Here is a 16,435-nt window from a genome sequence, read left to right on the forward strand (position 1 = left end):
CCGTGAACTTTGGTTCAACAACACGGGCAGCTTGACAGCACATCGTACCACTGACCTCGTTCACAAAAAGCCGCTAGACTATAAAAGGCGCGCGCGTGTATTGTGACACGCAATAGTTGGTCTGCAGAAGGATAGGACTGTCTTTACACTGGTATGTGCACTTTTTCTCTGTAAATTTGGCCTAGTTCATTGTTTGGGAAAAGAAAAAAACGAAATGTTACGGGTATTTCTCAAATTTTGCAAGTGTACAATATGATTCAAGTACAGTACAATTTCAAGTGGTACGTATGATTCAGTGGGGGCGCACTGATTAGCACGACCGCCCGCCTCACAGTTAGGAGGGTGGGGGTTCGATTCCACCTCCAGCCCTCCCCGTGTGGAGTTTGCATGTTCTCCCCGGGCCCGCGTGGGTTTTCTCCGGGCACTCCGGTTTCCTCCCACATCCCAAAATCATGCTTGGTAAGCCAATTGAGCACTCCAAATTGTCCCGAAGGGTGAGTGCGAATGGTGTTTGTCTCTGTGTGCCCTGCGATTGGCTGGCGACCAGTTCAGGGTGTCCCCCGCCTACTGCCCGATGACTGCTGGGATAGGCCCCAGCACGCCCGCGACCCCCGTGAGGACAAGCGGTACAGATAATGGATGGATGGCTGGATGATTCAGTGGGATTACAATTCAATTCGACATGGTACGGCTATAGCTTTTATCATTTCAATGTGTAACAACTGTACTGTATTTTCCTTTTTTTTTTAAGTGGGAAAATATGAGAGACCTCGTGGTGTTCGCGCTACCGCGTTTTCATAGTCAAATGTTTCAAGGAAAATCCTTATTTTTAGCAACTTTTGAAGGAACATTTTTGCATTGCATTTGGTGGCGTGTCGTGACTACTTCCGCTTCCCCCGCTCCGCTCCCTCTCTCCCTCTCTTTCTCTCTCTCTCTCTCTCTCTCCCTCCCTCCTGTTGTTGTGGCGCATGGGGAGGTGGGGTGAAGTGGCGTCATAAGACACAGCGCCCTCTGATTGGCCGGCGAGTCTCACCCGACCCAGCTGTCTGGTTGTGTTGTCTGTCCGAAAGAGAAGCTATTTAGCTATTTCGACCGCGCCGGGTGTTAAGCTCCCTCTTCTCTGCTCTTCTCTCCCTGCCAGCGTGCTGATAATAATGTGAAGAAGCCACTCTGCAGTGGTGGGGCGGAAAAAAAAAAGGCCAAGTGACCGGTTACACCATCTGGCGAGTGGGAGATTGGAGCGAGCGAGCGAGCGAGCGAGAGAGAGAGAGCTCGAGGTAAAGTAGAGACGGTGACGTCACGGTTATTTTTGTTAGGTTGACTTTTCTTTTTTCTGACCTTTTCTCATCATATTTGTAGTGCCAAATGTCCGGCCTGGATGAGCAGTATTGGAGCTGCTCCCGTGCACCGCAGTTGGAACGCAAACGCACGTCGTCGCCGCTGCCGCCGCCGCCGCCGACCAACTGGTTGGCGTCCAAAGGCGAGGAAATGATGTCCATCATCACGTCGGTGCTGGGAAGCGCTTACAGCTCGCTGCACCGCCACCGGACGTTCAACTTGATCCGTCGCGGCTTGGTGCTCTTCGCCGTGGGGGTAATCCTCGCCCTGGTGCTCAACTTGCTGCAAATTCAACGCAACGTCACGCTCTTCCCGGAGGAGGTGATGACCACCTTGTTCTCGTCCGCCTGGTGGATTCCACCGTGCTGCGGGACTGGGGCAGGTGAGCGCCACGGAAAACAATTGCACATTCCAATCACCTGGCTAGCTTGCTTGCTGGCCTGCTTGAAATGTTGATTGACATTTAAGTGGGCCATTATTCAACAGTGCGCGTGGAGTGGGTGGGGGCAATCGTATGGGAATGTTCATTCGTTGGCTACGATATCACTCGTCCCTGCGGCGGCGGCGGCGGTTTATGGTGGGCTTCTATCAAGTTTATTAAAGTAAAGGGTTCGATGGAGCCAAGTTTGTGTTGCTTCAGATATCCTCGCGCTCCCATTGGCTGCCAAGAGCAGGATGCGAGGCGAGGCGAGCCGCGCTTTCATTGGTCTGAGTCATAACGGGTGACTGGAGAGGCGGGGCTTTGAAGGGAAAGGCTTTGTTTGAAGGAGACGTGACGGGAAGTGGGATGGGACAAGACGAGAACATGTGAACGCGTTAAAAACAACAACAACAATTAGCGGATCTGTTTTAAGTCCCTATTTAAACATGTCATTTGGATAATTGCTTCCCTTTTGTCAAACTATACTAACGTGAACCTTTTTAAAAAGCATGAATGTATTCCCTCTTTTCACGTGTGCACGCTCAGCAACAGAACACTACTTTCCAACACTTTAGCTTTTGTCTTTTCTTCTCTCTCCTCGCCGGCAGCGGTGGTAGGCCTGCTCTACCCGTGCCTGGACAGCCATCTTGGCGAACCGCACAAGTTCAAGCGAGAATGGGCAAGCGTCATGAGGTGCATCGCCGTCTTTGTGGGCATCAACCACGCCAGCGTTGTATCCTTACAATAACTGCGCATCAACCTGAATGTCCTACAGTAAGTGTGCAAATGTTTGAGGATCACGTTGTCCCTAACTTGGCACTTGAAACAGAAACTGGACATTGACAACAGTGTGCAGCTGTCGCTCACCCTGGCCGCCCTTTCGCTGGGCTTGTGGTGGACCTTCGACCGCTCGCGTAGTGGCTTTGGCTTGGGCGTCACCACCGCCTTCCTCGCCACCGTTTTCACTCAGCTGCTGGTCTACAACGGCGTCTATCAGTACGTAAACGCACCGGGAGGCACATTGTGACATCATCATCATCGTGTCTGAGGAGAAAACACACAGTAGAGCTTTGAATTTTGCCAGAAGAGAACGCGCAGGTGAATGCTATACATAGATAGTGCAGGAAGGGAAACAATAGATAGTCGAGAATAGAGCACCGTCACATCACGAGTTGAACTTTATGAGAAGAGGACACATTCACCGCCAGGTGAACATAAATAGCAACATCGTTGGTGAGAAGAGACAGTACAAAAGTTTTCACAGTTGTGCCGTCCTTTGTGAGGACAAGAAGAAGAAGAAGACACGAGACAGGTTGAAACTGCAGAACCGCACAACCACAATTGTCAGTCCTGAGAAGTCAATCAATGCCTTTCAGCAAGTTTGTAATTGTGTGATGCAGGTATACGTCTCCCGACTTCTTGTACGTGCGCTCCTGGCTGCCGTGTATTTTCTTCTCTGGCGGCGTCACCGTGGGAAACATCGGACGCCAACTGGCCATGGTACGTCCGCTAGATTTGTTGAGACTGTCGTACTGACATACATACGCTTGCTTGTCAATTGAAATTGAGAACGTCACTCGTCTTCAACAAGTCCTTTTGGACTCCATCAATCGAGTCATTCATTTTAGCGCTGCCTTGCACGTTCAAATGATTGATTGCAGTCATTTTTCAAAGCAGTGGCTAGAGCTGGGAGTGGCAGGCACGGGCGCGTTTGACGATTAAGTGGGAAACATTTCAAGTTGACGCCGCCGCCGCCGCCGCAAATTGGACCTCGCTTATTTGTCAACGTGCAATGAAAGGTTTTACAGAGCGGCCGAGGGAAAACAAAAAGAAACACTGGCCATTTTCAGTCTTTTGTCGGAGTTTTAAATAGAAGACCGGGTGAAACTAACACGCAAAGGCACTGAGTTGTTTCTTTCTTCATGACCACATTTGAATGTCCCCCCTCCACAGGCTAGTGTGGAGAAGCCGCACAGCGACTGAAGGCAACGGACCCCATGCCCACCTCAGCAGGACAGTGTTTGCCTTTTTTCTGATTTTGACTTCATCGCTGGTTTGACTTTGACTTTTAAGACAACAGTCTTTGAAAGGGAAACTTTCTGGATTTTTGTTATTTTAGCATGCCGTGAATTGAGACTTTCCCCCCCCCCCCCCCCTCACTTTTTGCCTGCCTTCTTCAAAGTGACTCTACCACATTGTGGAGGGAGGGAGGAATGAGGAGCAACAGGAAATGTCCCCAGGAGTGCCAATTGGGCTAGTTGCTAACTAGCACGACGTCTGCAAGATATGATTATCTTCCTTGTGTGCTTAAAGCTAATTAAGCTAATTAAGCAATGGAATTAGGTTGCCACATTTCTGTTGTCAACCAGCTGACAAGATGATCTTCTCATAAATGGAAAAAACCAACAACTTCAATTTTAATATCTGATGCTGGAGAAATAAGCCGCTAGCGTCATTGTCATTCAGACACCAGCAATTAGCCAGTATTAGAAGAACAGCCTCCAGAATTTATCCAGTATAATCCAAACAGGGGTCAGAGCAAAAAAATAGTAATAATAATAATAATTACCAGCGCCATGAAAGTCATGCCTTAACAGGTCTGGGCGTCACTGAAGCCCCAGATATGAATTAGTATCAAGAAAATGCAAGTCAGAAATGAGCTCGTGCGGCAGTTGGGAGAGCAAAAACTCCAGGAACGAGCCAGTATCCAAAGAATGGACAGACGGAGTTGGTCTGTCCGTGTGTCAAGTGTTTCGGGAAGGGGCCGAAGAGGAGCTTTGCAATCTGTGATTGCCCGTGTATTGTCTGTCACATTGTATTTTTGCTTTTGTCACTATCAAGCATTGTGTGGGGGTGATGGATGACTTGTGGAACAAATGACACTAGCATCCATCCATCCATCCATATTCAGGTGTTACGACTGTCAGTATGTTAACTTGGGGAGAGGTGAAGTGCAATCGGTACATGCGCAGGCCAATTCTTATTTATTATCATTTCTGATATGTCAGAAGTCGGGATGCAGAATTGATCCGCTCGGTGTCAAGATGGATTCAGTTGCATTTCAGAAGCTTTACTTTGGTTTTCGAGGTGATGAAGCACCTCCTTTGTGATTTGGTCTATTAGCCTTTTTTAAACTTTACCTGAAATAAAATACGTATGGAAATGATGACTGCTGTGTTTCTCGTGGGATCCTGGATGGGGGAATGGGGCGGATGATCAGTGCAGCTGTCTGTCTCTTTCAGGGTCCCCACTCACTTTTGTGGAGCTGAAAGTGGATAGGAGGAAATAAAAAGGGTTAGCTCGAGCCGAGAAACATTCACATGTAGTGATGTGCTATTACCACAAGATGTCAGCATCGATCCTCAGCTCGGCCCGACACTTATCACTGCCCTAGTGGAGAGACGAAGAACAACACAATACATTGACTTTACAATACGGTATCCACGTTTTTAATGCATGTTAAAAAAAAAACAGGTGACGTCACTCAGAAGTGTGACTAAAGATTTGACCCTTGCTGTGACTAAAGTGCTGCTTCAGAAGCACTCTAAAAAAACATTTTCGTGTCTAATGACACCATACGGAATGATTTCAATGTGTGACATTTTATTTTTTTACCTTGCTTGCAGTAAATGTTTGAAACTTCATTTAATTGACTTACCCACATCACTTATTTGATGTACGATAGCTTCATATTTGCTTTCTTATTGACTTGTGCCTATTAATTGACTTCATCTAGGGAGATTGTTAAAGCAAGTATACGGTTACAAGATCATTATTAAATATTTATTCCAACAAGGGTATGCGTGATAAGTGCATCATAATTCATTATTCAATTAGACAGCAGTTTTCAAAGAACCAGATGTTGCTTGACAAAAAACGTCACATCAGGAACGTGTGCAAAGGGTCTTTTCAAAAACTACACAACTCATGTCAAATGTGGGTTGTTTTTCATGCCGCTCAATTCAACCAGGCAAAAGTAAGCACGCACGCACGCACGGACGGACGGACAACATATGCGCCGCGCCGCGCCGCGCCGCGCCCGCCGTTGAGTCAAAACAACTTAGGTGCAGCCAAGGTGAGAGGGCCGGCCGGGGCTGCATGCGCTTGCAGGGAGGGAGAGAGGTGGCGATCCTATTTTAGCCGGCAACGAGCGATGCCACACAGGGAGAGAGCGGCTCGGGTGACCGACCGCCCGACCGACCGACCGACCGCCCGACCGACCGACCGACCGACCAACCGACCGCTTTCGTGGCCCCGACCTGCGGGGGAGGAGGAGGTGCCACCGCCGCCCGCCCGCCCGGCCGGCCGAAGACTTTGAGCACGCAAATAACATAAGACGCATTGTTGTCATCCCATACGCCAAACAAGGTCACATCATTGGAGCCAACACCTAACTATTTGGTTTTCGCAACCCCGGTATTTTTAGACTAGAATGCCATTGACAATGGATGAATTTCCGTATCAAGTTCATATCATTTTATTGCGACTTCATCATCAGTATTTTATTGGTTACTGCAAACGCTTAAATATTCACACCAACCCTTTTCAAAACGAGAACATCATCATTTTGTTAAATAATTTGCTGAAAATCGCTGGGTTTTGGCATACTTTTAGCCACTTCATAAGGTGCAGTCCAAGAAAGGAAACGATAGAGTTCTATTCATAACTCAAGGTAGGCAATTTAACTGACACTAGTAGGTACACTTTAACGAAATCCCCCAGCCGGGAACAAAAATCTGCCTGGCAACAGCAGCTAAAAATAAACACGAGTGTCGAATTTTATTTGACTTGACTTTTGTCACTGTTTTTCTACTCCAAATTCCATGATGCACACCTGGCCTGGCGGGTGCAAAGTTTACGTGGAACAAGTGCTTTTCCACCTGCCCCGCCCGCCGAAAACGGGGCGCAGGAAGTGTGTGTGTGTGGGGGGGGGGGGGGGGGGGGGGGGACAGACAGGTGCACGAGGTATGTGGACCATGCCAAAAAAGCTCGAAAGCTCCAAAGCTCGGCACCCACCACCACCGACACACACAAGCAAGCACGCACGCACGCACGCCTCACGGGCCACAGTGCAGCGCTGCAGGTAGACTTTGACATAGAAATGAAAAAAGTCACTATTTTTGGATTTTGACTCCTCGAGAAATGAAAAAAGTAACTATTTTTGCGTTTTGACTCAAAGTCCTCGATTTGTATTTGTTACAATAAGAATCAACTTAAATACAATAGCAATTGTTACATGTTTCACTATCAAGTCATTTTTCCACTGTTAATAAATTCAACGTGTTTTTCGATGTGTAATGTATCCATGTATAAAAAAATGTATCAATGTGTAAATTCAATGTGTTTTTTCAAATGAATGAAGCCACAATGTTAAATTACAAGATACGAATGATACGTATTTTTCCCATTAGAATATTGTTCAAAAGTTTAGCATAAATTGAGATTTATTGTTCACAATCATCCAAGTTTATTTCAACTTTGCCTAGTATGACGAATTCAAGACGCTAACCATAAATGATTTCATACATCGTTACTATTTGTTCAGATATGAATTTTTTTCCATTAATAGATTTAGCGTTGGCATTTGCCAAAAATGATGGGTGTACACAGCGACACATTAAACATGTTAAAATACATATTTATAGAGTGATATTTAACTTCCATTTAGTATATTTACGTTTTTCCAACATTATAGTTCACAATTTCAAAATGTTGCAGAACAGTCGAAAACTGTTTATATATTATATTTTTTTCTTCCGGTACATTAATATGTTGATTCAAATAAGTCAAATAACTTTTTATCATTTAAGTACATTACTTAAACACTTTAAATAAGCATTTTTGATTTTTTTTCAAACTTTTCTATATTGCTTCAAAACGTGAACAATTTTTATTTTATTTTTTAAATCTTATTTGAAATAGCATCACATTTTGAATCTAAGTTTCCTTTTCCAACGCTTAGAGACTGCGGTTCTCTGTTCATGCTCTTTGCTTATTGGCTGGAAAGGCTCACGTGGTTCCCGTGCCTTATCTTGACCATTTTGCCTTCGATACACCATAAAGCTGGAAAAAAAAACGATTTTTTTCCGAACGTAGTGACGTCACGACTGTCTGATGTCTAAATATGCGCGAGCGAGTTTGCAATACGGTAAGCGGAGAGGGGGGGAAAGAAAAGGCAATTCCTTCCGGCCCTTTCCGTCTTCTGATCACTTTTAAATCCCTGCGATCGCTGTGCCGCCGTGGTGGCGGGCGAAATCGGGATTGTCACTTAAGTGCATGAGCACAAACGCCCGCCCGCCCCCCTCCACCATCCATCCTGCACGAGCAATTAAGGCCTTGTTGGGGGGGGGGGGAGCCTCGCACAGCAACAGCAGCACAGCGTCACTACTAACGGCACAAAACAATCATTCATTGTCGCTTCCCCAAAAAATGGCGTGACTTTTTATTTGTTTGAGATACTTTTGTCATATTAAATCCATGTTTGTACTCAACGAAACAAATGTGTCATCATATTTTGCTAAGAATGCTAATTTGCTCATCTTTTATTTTCATATTTTTCTTTCATATTTTTTCTTCTTCCTAATGATGATGGCTCTGACCCCTGATGTCACAAAACTTCCGGGTTCGAACAGGCACACAAAAACAAATCATGCACGAGGGTCAACCATAGAGAGAGGGGTGATGGGGGGGGCTGTCTTTCACACTGTGTCAAAGGCACCGGAAGCAGCAGGATTTGTGTGTGTGTGTGTGTGTGTGTGTGTGTGTGTGTGTGTGTGTGTGTAAGGGGGTGTGGGACTGAAATGGGGATATCTTACATACCCCCCCCCCCCATTTCTTCAGCACGGAGTGGGGGAAGGATTCGCCCTGTGATCTGGCACACATGACGTCCATTCACAAATCTTCCTTGTGTGCATCATTTGTCGTGTACCATTACTACAACACACGCGCGCGCACACGCACACACACACACACCCGCAAACCGCACGCGCACACACACACACACGCACACACACGCACTTCTGAAAGTGGGTTATGGGAGCTGAAGGACACCGCACATGCGCACAAGATGTGTATAGTATAGCAGCGAGTGGGGCTGCATGCCAATTGGCTGCACCCAAAAACGTACGCACAATTGGAGGCGCTAACACGCTAACACACTAAGACACACACACACACATGCGCGCGCGCGCACACACACACACCAGAATGTCACTCTGTATTATTTTTAACAATCACTTACAAATGCTGCAGATTTAACTAAAGCTAATAATAGTAATAATAATAATAATAATAATAATAATAATAATAATAATAATTCAACCAAGCGTGAAAAGTGGCAGTCTTGCACTCATAATGCTTCATTAAAGACTGCGTGTCTTTATCAGGTTAAAAAATAAAATAAACACACCTTAGATTTCCAAGTACTACTATAATAATGATCAACATTAGAAAGCAATGCAAAGTGTTGAGCCAGAGGTTTTATCCCAATAAAGGCTATTTTGTCATGAAATCACCTGAGTGAGATCATTTGTACGTAAATAAACATTGGACATTGACAAATGACTAAAAGCCATGCAGAATGGAGAAACAAGCCATTTCAATGTCTGATTTTTTTGCTTTGCCATTATATTCCTTTTGTGATTCAAAAGTCTACTTTTGACTCTTCACATTTGATGACAAATTTCTACCTTGACAAATAGACGTTTCAAGTAGACTTTGGAGTCTTTTTGTTGACACCAAGTTGAGCTATTGAATTTGGAATAATCCTGCTGTTCTTTTTGTTTTTCCACCTGGCTAGAAATGAAAGTGCAGGTGTGATTGTAGCAATATGTGGACTGATGAAAAATGGCGAGGTTCAAAATTGGACTAGCAGAACATTTGCAGGTCATGTGCATGTGTGTGATTCTCTTTTCTGTGGAAGCAAGCCCGGCCGGCCGGCCCGCCGGCCCGCCGGCGTCTCGTCCCTCTATTGTGTCCTGCTCATTTAGCGCCTTCCTTCCACTCACAGCATGACAACGGTGTGTGTGTGTGTGTGTCTGTGTGTGTGTGTGTGTGTGCGCGCATGTGTGTGTGTTGTGTGTGTGAGTGTGTGTGTGTGTGTGTGTGTGTGTGTGGTGTGCAATCAGAATTGAAATGGCGTGCTCGCATGGCACTATTCCACATTATCTGGGCAAAGTCCAGGCCCGAAAATGCAACAATTTGTTTGGTAAACATCTACAGGTCCTTGAAGATTAATAATAATAAAAAAAAAGTACAATCCAGTGATACACACTCACCACCCTCCCTTGATGGAGTGCTCCTTCCCCCGAAGTGCGCTCTCTCCTCGGCTCGACGGGTCCGGTGTGGCCCCCGCCCCGGGCGAGCATGTGTCGTCTGTCCCGAGAGGAGAGGGGAGGAGAGGAGAGGAGGAGGACGAGGACTCGGCACAGAAAGTTGCTCAGCAGAAGTTAGGCCCAAAAGTTTTGTCTTTGGCGGGGGCCCCCCTCGCCGAAGGTCGGTGTGCATCAGTGGTTTTCTTTTTAAAGGGGATATGGACCACAGGCCAGCGTGGGAACACTTAAAGGGGAGAGAGAGAGAGAGAGAGAGAGAGAAAAATAGACACATATGTATATTATACTGAGATAGAACATTGCATAATATACAACTGCGTCGAGTATATTTATCAAAAAATATAGAACCGTTTTTTCATCCATCCATCGCGCTAGTGAAAATTGTACACAATTAGGCTTTATTTCACTTCATTTTTGCAATATATTTGCCTTGCTGTCTCGCCACTATTTATTTAGTGCAACGTCAATCATCGATAGACAGCCCATGTATTTAATTCACGTGTATTGTTTTGCAAAGCTTTCAAAATTCAGGTGTCCTTTAATAGCTTCCTGTTATGCTTCAAGTCAAAAATGCATAATCTGCAGTGTCTTAGTCCAATTTGAATTCATTTGGGATATTTCAGTTTTCCGTCCTGGACTATTTCGGTTCATACACGATATGAAAGCTATGGCTGGTGGGCCCGCTGCAGAACCATGCCATTTTAAAGAGAAAACCTGCCTAGAAAAAAGTTTCTATTTCAGTGCATTCAAATGCAGAATAGAAGTGTGATATTAAGACAGGCTTTTTTGTTCGTTTGCCCCTTCCTGTGTTTTGAGGAAAACCTTTTCCTATTTCAACCTCCTAAATTGGGCACAACACAGGTTTATGATTGGATAGTGTATCTACTAGTGGTGTAAGAATGGTTGGCAAAAGAATGATATTTGACTGCCATTTAATCTTTAACAATCTTTAACAATGGCATTTATGAGAAGGAACTTCACTGTCACTCGCATGACTTTTTTGGCACCTTCCTGACATTTTTCTATCCTCAGTTGATGTGATCCAATTATGTGTAATACACCTGTAATTGAATCATAAATTCTAAAAAAACAGGATTTCTTCATATATTTAAGCGCCAACGTTTAGCGAAAAGAGAGCCTCGAAGTGGGTGTGAAAAGGCAAGAAAGGAGGGAGGGATGGAGGGATGGAGGGAGGGAGAGAGGGAGGGAGGCGTGCGCGCTGAGCTTGAGAGCCCACGTCATGTGGCCCGGCTCCTGGCCTGCCATTGGTCGGAGGCACGTGTCTGGGAGGATAGGGGGGGAAACGTCACTCAAGGGGGCTTCTCGTATGGAAAATAAGAAGCAAACTCCAGAGTGAGTATTAAGCGCATCACTTTTTTTTCCTCGAGCCTCTTTATTTAGTTTAGTCGAGGCTGTTCGCCGCGCGCGGACGTCTCCGTTAATGTGCGCAAATGTCTCGGGCGCACCTATAAGGGCAGCAGCGCCAGCGCGGGGGGCTAGTATGTCCAAAAAGTATGCTTTTTTCCCTGGACGCTACCGCGAGGCTGTGCGTGCCGCTCTCTAGCCATTGTTAATTTTTCATTTTTCTTTGTTTTTATTATTATTTTTTGAAAAGATTAAATCGGGCCCCCACCGCCGAACTTGCGCGCCGGCCGAGGGAGAGCGACAAAGGGGTTAACATAAAGAGCGCATATAAAAAAAAAAGAAAGAAAAAAAAAGACGAGATGGAAGAGAACGAGCGCGGCAGCAGAGACGAGGCGGATCGCCACGAGTCGGCGGAATCGAACAGAGCCATCCTGCCGCTGCTGCAGGTGCAGGGCATCGCGCAGAACCCGCACCGGGTCACCAACTTCTTCATCGACAACATCCTGAGGCCGGACTTCGGACGCAAAAAAGACACCGGAGCGATCCAGCAGCAGCAGCACCAGCACCGGCGCGGGGAAAGTACTTTGTCGCCGCCGCCGCCGCTGCGGCCGCCGCCGCCGCCACCACCACCGCCAGAGCGCCTCGGCAGTCCCGCAGCGCCTCAGACCGAGCCGGTCGGCAGCACGGTGCCCACGGAGGGCACCTCCACGCCTCACGCGGACACCGGCGCCAAGAAGCCAGCCATAGCCGCCGAGGAGCCCTTGAAAGCCCGCGCGGAGAGCGGAGACCAGTGCCTAAGCTCGGACTCGGACAGTTCCCAAGCCAGCGCCAACGCAGCCCCGGTCCAGCAGCCCATGCTGTGGCCCGCCTGGGTGTACTGCACCCGCTACTCGGACAGGCCCTCTTCAGGTGGGTGCATGGGCGGGCACGCGAACCCCGAGCAGCCCCGGAACGCTGCCCGCCGACATCGAGCTATATGCGTTAGGGCCTCAACCCAGCCGTGTTTACCTTTTCGATTTCTTCCAACAAAACCAGATTTTTTATTCGATTGAAAAAAAATATGTATAGGGCGTCGGGGCATAATGCACGCGAGTCGCCTCTTTTTTTTTTTTTTTTTAACAATTTCAACACGAATTATTGCGCAATCCTTGTCTGGCAAATAACTCAGTAACAAGATGTTTTTTTTTCCTCTCATGCATGCGTTATTTGATCGTCCACTTTTTTTTCTGTGTCAAGTTGCGTAGAACCAAGTTCACTGAAAAGCAAAATGTATACGAGTGTCGTGCGTGGATCAAAATGAGTGTAGTACAACTTGTTCTCATGCATTATGTAGCTGGAGGTGGCGACTACTACGAGTTGTAGAGTTTACGCGTGTGCGTGCGTGCGCGCGCGCGCGCGCAGGAGAAACATACATCGCGATGTGATGTATGCGTGTTTAATATTTAGCATCAGAAAGAAAGCATTGCGCCACATAGCACGATTTGTCATGCACCTTAACATCAGTCGAATACAATCATCTGAAATAAAGTCCAAATTGAGTGCTAAATATGTGCATGTGAATGATTGCAAATCAAATAAGTTTGGAACATGCATTCCAAGCGCTTTGGCCATAACGTGGCGGGATTCGAATCCAACATAAGCGGTAGATTGCTTGGGTTGCAGGTCCGAGATCCCGTAAACCAAAGAAGAAGAGCACCAGCAAGGAGGACAAACGACCGCGCACGGCCTTCACCGCCGAGCAGCTGCAGAGACTCAAGACCGAGTTCCAGACCAACCGCTACCTGACCGAGCAGCGGCGCCAGAACCTGGCCCAGGAGCTGGGCCTGAACGAGTCCCAGATCAAGATCTGGTTCCAGAACAAGCGGGCCAAGATCAAGAAAGCCAACGGGGGTAAGAACACGCTAGCCCTGCACCTGATGGCGCAGGGCCTCTACAACCACGCCACCGTCACCAAGGACGACAAATCCGACAGTGACTGAACAGCGACCGCCCTCCTCTACACTGTTGAAAAAAATACCATTTGTTTTGAGGCTAAAGCAATCATTTCACTTGGAACAACTTTCAAATATGGCTTGATGATTAGCACCACAAAAAATTGCTTTGGTTTTTTGACTTCAAGTGACAATTCTGCAAACTGTCAAATGGCCCAATTTCAAGTTCCAAGCTCACCCAAACTTTTTTTTTTTTTTTGGCAGTGTAGGGTTAGGGGTGAATTTTGAAATCTACAGAGTATAGAGAAGCCAGTCCACATGATCCCACTAAAGAAATATTAAGATGCAATAATATCAGCCAGCAACAAGGGCCAGTTTAAGAGACTATACCAGCATAAATCCAGAGTCTGCAATATCACGTCGATACACGAAGATGCTGTATAAAGTTGTCACTGTCCGCCACCCCCCCCCCCCCAACCAAACAGGAGCTCCTAATTAATCATCAATTACTAATGAATGCCAGTACACAGTATACATATATATGATATAATGATTGTCATTTTTACATCCGGCACTTCTATGAAAAGTAACAAGTCCAAAGAATGTTTTTTTGTTTGTTGTTGTTGTTGTTGTTGTTGGTCCTGCTGCATCAAGGCTACTGTGAATTTATAATCAATGCTAACTAACATCTTGTTTTTAAATCATGTATAGATATGAAGAGACAGATGGCATTATTTTCTAACATATGTGTGCGTGTTGTTTTGATTCTGATTTGAAATAGCAATATCAAATGACTGCTGCCTGGATAGTGACCGTGTAGCATTCAACCGCAAGCGCTCGCTCACGCGGCTTGTGTTCCTCCTGCTCATTCTTCTTTGAGGACTTATCGTGGCGAAAGAAGGCATCCGTCTGTGACTGTATTAAAAAAAGAAAAGAAAAGGACTTTGTGTATTTATATAGATTTTATTGAGGAAAAAAAAAATGACCATTGTTGCTTTAGAGTAGGTATCAGAGGTGTTTACACTGCTTGTTTATCTTGCAATAATTTTTTTTTTTTTTGGTGAATGGAAAATGTGTCTACGAGGCCTTTTGCATGAACGCTGCAATTTTTATTTGTGGGAAAAATGGACAGAACAAGTGTGAGCGAGCTATTAGGCTGTATTTGTGTATCGGGCCGGGGGGGGGGGGGGCTTCTGCTAATCAGGGGCCAGGCAAAATGAATGCAAATGTTATTATATATTATAAGCATTTTTTTTTGGGAGGGCTTTTTATAACACCGTTTGTAGAATTGCTCTCGGGCGGTCTGCGTACGGGCCACAGGTCGCAGGTTCCCCAGCCCTGCCATGCGCCAAATTTCTTTTTGTTTGCCTTTCCATGTGTTTTCTGTTGTGCATCTGCGGGGGGGAAAAAAGTGTGTGTGAATTAAAAACAAACAGAAAATATGATGATCCACCAAACCGAAACACACTTTGCCTTAAAAAGTCCCCACATGGACTTTTTTGTGAAACATAACTGTGCCGAATCAGATAAGCAGTATTCCTTCAACAAGGACAAAATGCAGACTATCCTAGCTGAATGCCTTTTTCAAACACTGCTGGTATACGACGTCATGAATTTACTTATCAGCGTAGAGCTATCTATCTATATCTATATAAACAATGTTGAAATGAAACCACAGCACAGAGTTGTAGAATACAATGCTATTTTTTATTTTACGTTGGATGCTATCTATCCTTTGGTAAGGAAAATCAAACTCAACAAAAAGTGTACATCATTTGTATCATGTATTGATTGTGTCATTAACTGCCTCCTGGAAATTGCAAAAGAGTAAATAAACCTTGAAGATTATCAACACAAAAAAAAACAAAAAAACAGCATTTGTTACGTTTTGTACGAGCCGGGATGTTTCGTGTTCAACGATGGGAACAAAAAGGTTTACGTTTTGATTGGCACAATAATCCTCCCTGCCACGCAAACACCCACTCGGCAGGCAGGATGAAATTCGGATGAAAACATTGGCCCGAGCGGTAGAACGTTATGCAAGAGAAAGCCTTGGACCGTCCCCAGCCGTGTCCCCCCCCCCCTCCACCGCCCCGACGACAACAATGGCCTATCTGCATTTTCATACTCGAACCGCGACTCTTTGTTTGCGCGGTCGCTGGCCTGTCTTCGCCACGGTCGGTCTTCCTCGCGCCCTGCTGGAAAAGAAAGAAAAACTTCCATCCAGAAAAAGGGAGTGGAAGGAAGGAGAGACAGACAGAGAGAGAGAGACAGAGACAGACAGAGAGAGACAGAGAGAGACAGAGAGACAGAGAGACAGAGAGAGAGAGCGAGAGAGCGAGAGAGAGAGAGCGAGAGAGAGAGCGAGAGCGAGCGAGAGAGCGAGAGAGAGAGAGCGAGAGAGAGAGAGAGAGAGAGAAAGAGAAAGAGAAAAATGAAGGTCAAAGCCTGTCATGGCTGCAGGTGGCTGGTTTATACCTCCCCTTTCTTCCTCCGCCCACCCCTCGCTAACCCATTCTCCACACGGAGCCTTCCCACCCAAACTCGCTTCCCCTTCTCTCACGCTCACACACATCTTACTATCACCCGCCTTTATTATTTTGCTTCTTGCCTGAGACACACACACACACACACGCGCACACACGCACACAGAAACACAAAGACGCACACTCACACATGCACACTTCATTCATTTGTGCATGCTCTCGTGCTGCGTGAAAATACGTATGCACAGGGCACAGGAGGCTCCCAAAAAGTTCAGGCCGGGACACGTCGTCGAAGGAAAACCCGATCGGTTCGGACAAGTCGGTTCGACGTATGTAAATGCGACTTTAAAATCACGACAGGTGGGTAAATAAAGGTGCAATTGTTTTCAAAAATCCATTGCGGCGTTTACTGTAACTCTGTGACAAAGGCTCGTCGCGCTTTGCTTTCTATCCAAATGATCAATGGATATAGTTTAAAACCGATACCTTTTTACAGACACCGACTGGTTAACCGTGGGGAGCTGTTGCTAACCACAACAGCAGCACCCACAACGGACAGTCTGG

The 16,435-nt window shown here is 46.2% G+C and overlaps 2 protein-coding genes and 1 long non-coding RNA gene across 9 annotated transcripts in view; 2 read left to right on the plus strand and 1 right to left on the minus strand.

The window, feature by feature from the left end:
- insig1 (insulin induced gene 1) lies at positions 1-4,925 on the plus strand. Its single transcript, XM_088362910.1, has 7 exons — positions 1-151; positions 1,142-1,277; positions 1,360-1,720; positions 2,368-2,492; positions 2,589-2,755; positions 3,160-3,259; positions 3,713-4,925. Exons 3-7 carry the CDS (start codon positions 1,366-1,368, stop codon positions 3,740-3,742), a joined length of 777 nt encoding a protein of 258 aa, XP_088219036.1. The 5' UTR covers positions 1-151; positions 1,142-1,277; positions 1,360-1,365; the 3' UTR covers positions 3,743-4,925.
- The window catches only part of LOC148380574 (uncharacterized), a 26,836-nt gene continuing 14,196 nt past the window's right edge, over positions 3,796-16,435 (minus strand). Inside the window, exons 7-9 of one of the 7 annotated variants that reach the window (XR_015854558.1) lie at positions 10,036-10,315; positions 5,100-5,149; positions 3,796-5,024 (exon numbers count right to left, since the gene is read on the minus strand). This is a non-coding gene — a long non-coding RNA (uncharacterized LOC148380574). Of the gene's footprint in view, positions 5,025-5,099; positions 5,150-10,035; positions 10,316-13,893; positions 14,301-14,331; positions 14,780-14,832; positions 15,602-16,435 lie in introns of those variants that run through there. The other 6 variants (XR_015854560.1, XR_015854559.1, XR_015854562.1 and 3 more) reach the window with 6 other exon arrangements.
- Positions 11,442-15,251, plus strand: en2a (engrailed homeobox 2a). The gene is made up of 2 exons (XM_088362908.1): positions 11,442-12,363; positions 13,117-15,251. The coding sequence occupies exons 1-2, from the start codon at positions 11,814-11,816 to the stop codon at positions 13,431-13,433; spliced, it is 867 nt and encodes a 288-aa protein (XP_088219034.1). The 5' UTR covers positions 11,442-11,813; the 3' UTR covers positions 13,434-15,251.

The sequence above is a fragment of the Syngnathus floridae genome, chromosome 20, assembly GCF_059516105.1.
Source record: "Syngnathus floridae isolate MCC-2025c chromosome 20, RoL_Sflo_1.0, whole genome shotgun sequence".
In the NCBI taxonomy this organism is placed as follows: domain Eukaryota; kingdom Metazoa; phylum Chordata; class Actinopteri; order Syngnathiformes; family Syngnathidae; genus Syngnathus; species Syngnathus floridae.

Coding starts and splice junctions, on each gene's coding strand:
- en2a (XM_088362908.1), top strand. CDS start 11,814: ATGGAAGAGAACGAGCGCGGCAGCAGAGACGAGGCGGATCGCCACGAG. Junction 12,364..13,116: donor CTCGGACAGGCCCTCTTCAG/GTGGGTGCATGG, acceptor CTTGGGTTGCAG/GTCCGAGATCCCGTAAACCA.
- insig1 (XM_088362910.1), top strand. CDS start 1,366: ATGTCCGGCCTGGATGAGCAGTATTGGAGCTGCTCCCGTGCACCGCAG. Junction 1,721..2,367: donor GTGCTGCGGGACTGGGGCAG/GTGAGCGCCACG, acceptor CCTCGCCGGCAG/CGGTGGTAGGCCTGCTCTAC. Junction 2,756..3,159: donor GTCTACAACGGCGTCTATCA/GTACGTAAACGC, acceptor TGTGTGATGCAG/GTATACGTCTCCCGACTTCT.